Source organism: Nicrophorus vespilloides, unplaced genomic scaffold (genome assembly GCF_001412225.1).
Source record: "Nicrophorus vespilloides isolate i.1.1-1 unplaced genomic scaffold, Nicve_v1.0, whole genome shotgun sequence".
Lineage (NCBI taxonomy): Eukaryota > Metazoa > Arthropoda > Insecta > Coleoptera > Silphidae > Nicrophorus > Nicrophorus vespilloides.
In genome coordinates this window covers 442,301-452,787 of record NW_017099791.1, presented here as the reverse complement: position 1 = coordinate 452,787, position 10,487 = coordinate 442,301, and the positions used below count along the sequence as shown (strand labels likewise).

At 30.0% G+C, this 10,487-nt stretch overlaps 1 protein-coding gene across 1 annotated transcript; it reads left to right on the top strand.

Annotated features, from left to right (window-relative positions):
* Positions 1-4,069: 4,069 nt before the first annotated feature.
* Positions 4,070-10,058, top strand: LOC108565624 (protein croquemort-like). Its single transcript, XM_017925177.1, has 7 exons — positions 4,070-4,406; positions 8,200-8,665; positions 8,723-8,935; positions 8,993-9,284; positions 9,349-9,551; positions 9,613-9,686; positions 9,742-10,058. The coding sequence occupies exons 2-7, from the start codon at positions 8,234-8,236 to the stop codon at positions 10,028-10,030; spliced, it is 1,503 nt and encodes a 500-aa protein (XP_017780666.1). The 5' UTR covers positions 4,070-4,406; positions 8,200-8,233; the 3' UTR covers positions 10,031-10,058.
* The last annotated feature ends 429 nt before the right edge of the window (positions 10,059-10,487 follow it).

Genomic DNA, 10,487 nt, shown 5'->3' with positions numbered 1-10,487 from the left:
GTAATCGAAGCGCAAAGGCATTGAAAATACAATATGATTATCAGAAGCAGATATTATTTCTGTTTCTAAAAAAAACATTGCTAATTTATTCAAATACAATACAAGCTTAGAGCACAATGATGATATATCTCGACTTGAATAGAAATTGCAATGATCAATTATTATTATTGCTTATTATAAAACCTATAGCACTTTTTCCGCGTTTCAATAAAATTCGAACCCTGTTGAGTATATTTATTGAATATAACAAAAATAAAATAGGATCATTCAATAATAGAAATGTTTATTTATTTTTATGAACATCTTCAAAACATTTGATACACAGTGTCGGTTGATCATAACACTGTGCGCAATATGTAACAACTTTATGAAAATTTCAATATTTTTCCCACAATTATTATAAATTGCTTCAATATCATTAAAAAAATGTATAAGAAAAATTTAAAGGTTTAAATGTTATAATTGGCGTAAGATATTTGAAAAGCGCCGTCCTTAACGTGTTAATGTAGTAAATACAAAATAGTTTCACTTTCTATAAGAAAACTTGAAGTGTTATATAAATATTATTTAAATTTTGTATATTATAAACTATTTTTAATATAAAAACACCAAATAAATGCAAAGGAAGAGAATTTGTAACATTGAAAACGACAAAGATCATATTTTTCAAAATAAACCAATTAATCAAAGTATCAGCAAACAGTAATAGTTGCATCATCAATCAAATTTGTAATTTGTACATACAATAATTAAATTATTATTTCATTATTTTTTTAAAATTCTAAACTATACAACGTAGTAAATACAAATTAGTTTCAATTTCAGTAATAACATTTGAAGTTTTATAGAAATAATAGGACGGAAAGACCTCGGTCGTTAGCCCTTTAGCCTATTAATATATTTTTTTATGTTATGTAAGAATTTATTTATGTATAGAATGCACTTTTTTTTCTTATGTATTGATATTTGGCCAATAAATTATTATTATTATTAATCGTACAAAAAAACATATGCAGAAATAAAAAAACAAAATAAATATATAAAATTTCAAAAAAGTTTATTGATACAAAGGGCTATTGACCATAGGTCTTTCTGTCCAATATAGAAATATTATTTCTATTTTTTGTATTATAAACAATTTTGAAACATCAAATTTTTGGTTACTATTTTTTTTCTTAATTTTTATATTCTAAACGCAACAAATTCTTACAAAAATTACTAACCATTTTTTTTTAAATTAACATTGTTATTAATTTTATTAATCATTATATTTTTAAGTATATGAGCAAATATATATATATATATATATTCATTTATATTCTGTCTGTGTCTTTTATGTTTTAAATTATTTTGTGTAGCAAAAAACAATAGTTTAACAATAATTACAAAGATTAACATTTCAAATTTCAAAATTTATATTTTTATATTTATAAGTATTCATTTAGAAAGAATGCATATACCTTGAACTATTGATCTATTTTGTACTATTATATTCTTTTGTATATTCTAAACTACTGAACGTAGCAAATATCAAATAAATTTTACAAAAAATTTAATTTCTTGGTCATTAAAATTTCTTCAGAATGATAAAAAAATTTGTATTGTTTATATTTTAAACGAGTGATCAGCAATGTTCTGTAACAAAAAGCCATTTTTTAAGATAAAAAATCTTGGGAGCCGCACTTAACACCTTACTCAATAAGTTTGTAGGGTGACCAATTCATGAACATAGTCTCCTTCACATTCATACCAACGCTTCTCTCATTTAGAAACGTTTCTTGTAGAACGATTTACCTTTAATCTCAAATTACGGCTTTCACCCTTTGCTGTCCACTCAGCTGATGATTGATTTGAGTGTGTTGGATCCAGGTTTCATCCATTGTTACATACCGTATGAATAAATCCTTTTTATTTCGCATCAACTCGTTGTTCTTGGTATACTTTGTGCTCGAACAAATCTTTCTCATGATCAAATATTCATGTAAAATGATGAATAAACTGCTTTCTGATATCTTCAAGTTGTAAGCTATATCATGAAACATCAATTTACGATCGGCAAAAACAATTTTATGGACTTTTTTATGTTTTCTGCAACAATTGCCGAATTTGGTCGACCAGAGCATCCTTTGTATCTATACGCGTTTAAAATCGGCAAACCACGTCTATATCATTTGTCTCGACGGAGAAGAGTCCCCATAACACTTATCAAGACATTGATTTGCATGAACGGTATATTTTTATATCAAAAAGTAATGTTTTATCAACACACCTAATTCAGATTTTGAAAATTACAAAAATTGCGTCACTGTAACTTGTGATCTAAACGTCAGATTGTCTTGAAATTTTGACAGGGGGTCGTCTGAAGGTTGGTACTTCCTAAAAATCATATTTTTCGATAGAGGGTCCATGTATATCTCATCCTACAAATTTATTGATTGAGGTGTTAACTCTTTACTAATTCTAAACTGTTGAATGTTACAATAGTTTTACAAAAATTCATACAATTTCTTTTGTTTATGAAAAAAAGTCAAAAATCAAAATTGCATAAATTCTATGGTTTTATAACTTATATTTGTATAATCCAAACTATTTAATTTAAGAAACACTATTAGGATTATAAAAAATAAAATTTATGATTACATACATTATATGTGATAATATTATTAATTACTATAACATTTATTACAACAATAAATTATAATATTTATAAATCTGCCCATAAAAATAGATTTTTTTATACTAGTATAATAAATATGTTTCTTTTTGTATACTAAACACAGAAAATTCTAAAATTTCTAAACTTAATTAAAAAGAATAAATTATCACATATAATATTATCTATTATTTATGTCCGGGTATACCTAACATCAAAATAAGGCAACTTAATAAAAAGACGAGTGAGCAACAGTACAGCAGAATACACAAGCCATTAACATGACCACATAGTTAACACTTACATTAAAAAGTTACATTTGCAAAAGAACGCAGAAAATCGCGCAGAGTTGCTGCAGCGCTTGAAGAGATTTTTCATAAACGTTGAAATCACGACTGTTTTTCGGGACATCATGTTTAGTTTGATGTTTGACGTGAATGACCCGGAGCGTGAGTCTCCTGCGAATATGAATTAGGGGACTGCCGGGTCTTTTATCATGAAGGGAGGATAGACCGTGTCCGGACGAATTATATCATTCTCCAACCGAATGATGCCACACAATTAATTATTATTTGTTTCATTTCGAGAAGATTTACTTTTATTTAGTTAAATTTATAATATCATCTTTTTTATATTTACATATATGTACGTCTCACTTTCTTTGCAGAATACATTTTTTTGCATCATTTATTGTGACAATTTATATGTTTTTTTATGTCTCTAGGCGGAAAAACTTCGGTTTCTTCCTATTAATAACTATAGTATTTTGCAATGAAAATGTGTATAATTTGCCTTATTTTGTAGTATTTATGTATTTTCTAAACTATTAAACGCAGTGAAAAACAAAAATTTCAAGATAATTAAAAATAATGAACAATTATTTACTGATATCCAACAATTTAAACTAGGAGTTGGAGAACTGTTTTACCTATTACTCCAAAAAAAAAATTCTGACGTAAAATATCCAATTTGACGGGAATTATATTTGCTAATTGTATTAACCCTAAGAATTCACTTTTTACCCCCCCTGATTTAAACCACTTTTTTTCCTATAAAGATTCTCCTTTGTTACGTCGTAATTAAATAATGATAATCCATCAACATTATCAAATTATTAACAATTTATTAATTTTATTTCAAATATTTGTTTGTTATTTCTTTAAGGATTCGAGTTTGTTCAGTCTTAAATGAATAATGACTGCGTTCTTTCGTTGCAACAATAATAAAAATCAATTAAAGAGATAAAAAGGAAGATTAATGTCAATTACACATATCCTCCTGATGTCTAACAGATGCGATTGTAGTTGTATGAAAAGAGAGCAAAGTTTGAATACACTATCAGCGATTTACGGTGATTTACGTAATCAGCGATAATACTATATGATTCGCAGACAGTTTTTTCCCGATCCGCTCGGACATTGCGAAGAGGTTTTTCTCCCCGTTACACGAACGTCCCTTTCGCTGTTATCAACAAGTAGGAAATTTATTAAAAAAATACGTACGTATATGTATGTGCTGGCACGAGGTCAACTGATAACTGATAAATTCTGAAAGCTGAACGTAATCAGAGCACACCAGTCAGTTCTTGAAGATGCCAATGGGCGGACTTCAATAACACAGCAAAAATATATTTGTTAAAAACCAAAACCAAGTGCGTTTCATCCAGTTACTATCGATTTCGGTTAATCACTTCTTCTTGATGTTATACGAGTGTGGACAATAACAGTGATATGGTTATTTGCAGTTGCGATCAGTAAGTGCTGTGGTGCTTCTTCGTTTGTGTCGTTACATCATATCATTCAGTTGTGCTAAGATAAAGACAAGAAGACAAGTGTTCTTCTTCTACGATTAGGAAGAGGCGCATTTAGCCATTGTTTTGTTTCTGTCATCGTTGACTTTTGAACTAAGACCTACTTGATTCAAATACGTTTCAAACTTCCATACATGTAATAAACATAACATTCACAATCAATTCTGAGAGCAAAGTGCATGTTTCCTTTCAAATTTTAAATAAATAAGAAACAAAAAAAATACGCGGAAAACAGACAATTCGAATAATAATTTGTTAAAAATTTCTATTTACGTAATTCTTCTATTAATATCAATAATTAATCAATCAAACATGTAAATTTCGTGTCCATAGTGCAAAAACTATTAATTTATATAAATAGCTCGTTTCACGTAATTAATGATAATTCTCAACTGGTTATTAATTATATGCAAAGTAACAGAAAAAAAATATTTTATTTTCTCGTACGATTACACGAATCAACGCATTTAAGCGTGTTTTTGTTGTTCACTTAGTCACTTTTATATGCGCACAATGGAATTAATCTGGAAACTTTCAACCGAACGCAAATAAATTGCACACTTCCTTCGTTGCATTCACAAATCCTAGACTCGTGGCTCTTTTATTGGTGTTCGCAAATTTAAACAACATCAAATGCGTTCATTCAATAAATTATAATAATTAAAAGTACGGTTTTATATATTTTAAAATACAAAATCAACATCTTTATATTTCCAATTATGTCAATTAAAAACGTATGCAAATATTCTAATTGTCGAGGTAAATAATAATATTAACTAAATAAAACTGGCAATTTCTTATCAACGTTACTTATGGATTCGAGTGTGCGATAACAACTGTAATCAAACTGTTTGACCTGCAGACCTGCATTTACTTACCTGCATTTCCTTGTAATTGTAGGCAAATTCGATTATAAATTAATAAAATGAAATAGATATATCGAAATCCCGACAGTATTAAGGTTTATTATGAATAAGTCTACATCAAATAATAAAAGATACTGTCGGGATTTTCTAACTGTCGGGATTATGTGTGTCGGGATTTTGATACTGTCGTGATTATTGTTGTTGGGATTTCGATTGCCACCGGCGCGTGGAGTATATAGTTACAACATATCAGACAAGATATACATATATAGTTTTTAAAAGAAGATGAACATACAAATGAAAAAATAAAATGTTTCACTAAGAAATGAAACAAACAAAAAAACAATAATCTACAATGAGCTGTAGTGGGACCAAATATAAATTTGTATAGGGCCCTCAAATAGTAAAGGGCCCACGACTTATTTTAATGTGGCCCTCGGACAACCCACACTCTAACACACACCACGTTTATTTTTTTTGTTGATAGCTATGACTAGTTGCAATTAAAATATATACTTTGTAGTATTCATAATTTTAATAAACTATTAAATTTGGTGAAAAGTAAAATTACATTTTTAATATATTTAATAAATATTGATTTGTTATTAAAAATTATTGAATTTTTGTACCTATTACTCAAAAAATATTCAATTTTGGCGAAAATTACCAAATATAGCTACATAGAATTTTAATTAACCCCAAGAATTCACTATGTGGGTTAACATAGTGAATTGGAGTAATCTACCTAGATTTGGCAACCTTTTATTCAAACTCAATTCTAGCGTAAATTACCAAATATGACAGAGATTTCCATAGATACTTAGAATTTTATTTAACTTCAAGAATTCACTTCAATCCACCCTAATTCCTTGACCCCTCATTAAAACTTCAAGAAACTTTTTTTACCTATTACTTCAAAAGAATATTCTACATCGAAAATTCCAATTCCAATATAATTTTATTTGCTAATTGCATTAACCCTAAGAATTCACTTTTTACACAATTTCGATCTTTGTTAAGTCGTAATTAAATATATCAATATTGTTAAATAATTAACAATTTCTATAAGGATTCGACTTTTTTAAGTCGGAAAATTCGATTATAAATCGAATAGTAAGGGGCCCACGACTTTTTCAATGTGTTCCTCGACACACTAACTCACCCCCATGACATTTTTGTAACTGTTCTTTATGACTCTAAGATTTTCTCTATTTCCAATCAAAGCGGGCCTTAAAGAAAAATTTACCCGTTGCCATCAAATTTGTCAATATTTAGCAGGGATGACAAACCTTGAAGTTTTGCCACTGATAAGTAGTATGTAATACAAACAAAAAGACATTCCAAGAAAGAAATTACTCTGTAACAATAAAGAAATAAAATATTAAAGTGGAGTGAGAATGTGCATTTATTATTATTTAATAGTGACTACATTTAATACGAAACTACACATGATTTTCATAGATGACCTTCATGCAATCGATTTGCATAACATAATTTAATTTATTATACAAATATGAAATAAATTTTAATTATATAACCGAGTTGAATTTGATTTATGTTATTATTTTATATATTAATTTATACTGTATTATATTATATTAATTCTGATTCTTTCAGAAAAATTTGATGTATCGATCGTACAGAAAATAGCTTTTTAATAAGAAAATAATGTATGTCTAAGGGAAATAGCTTTAAGTATTATTTAATTTTAAGTTGACTAGGTTATTAGTATTTAACCAAGAAGGTAGAATTTGCGTGAATTCGGTTTAAGAGAATCTATTTGTATTTTGAAGTGAACATATATTGTGTATTTGGGGTTAAAATTAATAGTTTTTATTATCGGTTTACAATGTTCAGGATTAACAAAAAAAGGTATAAGAGTTAGTTTTCGGTAAAAAGTAGGCACTTAATTATATTAAAAGAAAGTTCTAAATTTTCGTAACAACGTTTCCTGAAAATACTATTTTCCTATCAACTGTTCTAGCAAATGCTATTCGCCTAGGAAAATAAGTTTATTGACGTTCTTCATAGATGAAGCTGTAGATAAAAAGACAAAGCTTTTAATAAAACATTTAGTACAACCATTACAACGTTCTTTACAAAAGTTGATTGAAGCCATATAAAAGGGTTATAATTTAAAGTAATTAAGTACCGTGTTGTATAAATTGTGATCGTGTTATTCCGTGTAACTAAAGTAGCGTGATATTCAAGTTTATATATTGTAGAGTAATGCTATTAATAATTGTGCAAAAGTATACCTAAAACAGTGAAAAAGTGAATGATTTGTAAAAATATAACTCAAGCACCTTGTTATATGAGTTTATACAATTTTCGAGTTTGTTTTACTAGACTACGTGTTACCTAAGTATCTTGTTATTTGAGATTGTTTTGTCTATTTTCTTGAAATATCTATTTACTTGAGACATATATAAAAAAAGTTCAATAAAAAAGTTTTCTTTGCATTTCAGCATGTATTTTTATTAGATTTTCTGTGTTAAAAAGTTCAATTAACAATTGTGAAAAAAATACTAATTTAAATACAGGGTTAAATTTTAATTATTATTGGAGAGTACGTGTAACTTAAGTATAGTGTTATTCGAATATTTTTGTTGATTCTATATAGTATTTTCATTGGACTTATTAGGTTTGAAAAGTAATGATATTAGGAATTTAAAAAAAAAATAGTTTAAAGAAACTGAAGAATCGTGTTAAACAATTTTTGATAGTGATATTCGAAACTCTGTGTAACTCTAACATCGTGTTATATCATATGTTTATTATATATAAAATAAACGTGCAATTCTATTAAAAATCATGTTATTCGAGTTTCACGAAATTTGTATTTTAAATGGATTTTCTGTGTGTTTCAGATAAATGTGAATTTAATAAAAAAAAAAAAAGAAAATGAAACGCGTCAGTATAATAGGAAAATACTGCAATGGATTTTTCTTGCTTTTTGGAGTAGTATTATCGATGTTAGGGTTGACGCTGTTGCTTTACTTCCCGTCCATCTACGATTTCATAATACACAGCGCTCTGGATCTGCGGCCCGAAACCGAAGCCTACAAAGCTTGGAGCACGAACGATCCTCCACTCATCCTCGATATGTACTTCTTCAATTGGACGAACGCCGATCAGGTGTACGATCCAACGGTGAAACCTCACTTCGAGCAGGTCGGACCTTACAGATTCCTGGAGATCAAAGAGAAATGCAACATCACCTTCCACGAAAACGACACAGTTTCGTTCCAATTCGTGAAGAGGTACCATTTCATGGAAGATGAAAGTCCGAAACCCCTCACAGACGTTATCAACACCATAAATCCTATAGCTACGGTCAGTTCCGATAACAGCAACATTTTTATCTTACAGATAATGATAATATATGTTTAGTCAGCTGCGTACAAATCACGTTTTTTCCATCCCCTGAAGAAGTTGATGCTGTCTTTCGGAATGTCGTCAACATCTAAAGTGTACGTAACTAAGACAATAGATGAACTTCTCTTCACCGGTTACGAAGATCCTCTGCTCGACATGGTGCGTTCCTTGTCGATTTTGTTACCAGAAGGCGCCAACGTCAGCGATAAGTTCGGATGGTTTTATCAAGTAAACCTTATCCTAACAAAAGTAAGCAACGATTATAAGAAATACGTTTGATTCCAGAGGAACAACACTTACGGCTTAAGCGGAGATTTCAGCATGTACACGGGGCACGACGAGAACTTCGGCAAACTGCTGTCGTGGGATTACAGGAATCGCACGGATTTCTATGAGGGAACTTGCGGCGAGATCCGCGGCTCCGCCGGCGAATTCCATCCCATCAATAGGGAAAGGGATTTCATCGAAATCTATTCCTCGGAGATGTGCAGCTACGCTCATCTCCAATACGAGAAAGACGTCACCGTGAAGGGTATAAAGGCGTACAAATATTCGTCGGATACTCTCTTCGACAACGGTAACATTTACATAACTTTGATCGATGAAATCTGAAATATTATTTATCTTTTCTTTAATTTCAGGCACCAAAGTTCCTGAAAACGCTTGTTTCTGCAACGGAGAATGCATTCCGAGCGGTGTCCTCAACATCTCTTCATGCAGAATGGATGCCCCCATTTTCATCTCTTTACCACATTTCTACAACGCAGATCCTTACTATATTGAATCAATCGAAGGACTAAATCCCAACAAGGAGGAACATGATTTTTACATCACTCTAGAACCAGTAAAGCATCAATTATACTTATGATCAAAGTTAATTATAATCACATACATTTTTTTTTTAGAAATCAGCAATTGTCGTCGATATTGGCGCTAGAATGCAACTCAACGTTTTGTTACAACCGATCAAAGGATTCAGGTGATTAAATTTATGAAATTAAACTAAACTTCTAATTAATTCTTTTTTTCCACAGCTTATTTGAAAAAGTCCCAAAGATATACGTACCTGTATTCTTTTTCGATCAAGTTGTCACCGTGACAGATGATCTCGCCGTGAAGATGCAATTACTTCAGAATTTACCTGATATAAGAGAAACAGCAGCGTACATCCTCATCATTATCGGAGTAGTCTTCATGATGTCCACACTCTGCTGCTGGGTAAATTCCACGAAATCTCAGAAGCTGAACCGTAACGAATACAAGATTCCTCCGCAATCTATAGCAGATGAAATCCCGTTGAAACTGAAAACGGAAACCACGTGAAAACTATTTCTAATTATAATTTTACGTTACTTAAGTAACAATTTTTTTTTGAAAATTGTTGTATAGTATATATATATATATATTTTATAAATAAATGTTATTAACTCATTCCTATGACTTTGATAATAATTCTAATTGAATACGTGAAAAATTAATGTAATGAATTATTATAAATGTTATGCGGGCGACTAATAACCGAATGCTTAAGTCGCCGTATCCACGAGCTAGTGAGCGCTGGTTCAAATCCTGGTCAAGCCAGGCCATTTGTGAGCCCTCTCAGTGCATGCAGCAATAGGGCCATCGTTCAACACAGATGGACAGTGAAATGAATGAGGTTCAGCATATGGACCTTCATCCAAGTTGATGGACAATAGTGGAATAGCAGAGCATCAATATACTACTTAAGTAGTACAAGACAACAGCTAACCAACAAATTTAAAAGAAAAACAATAAAATA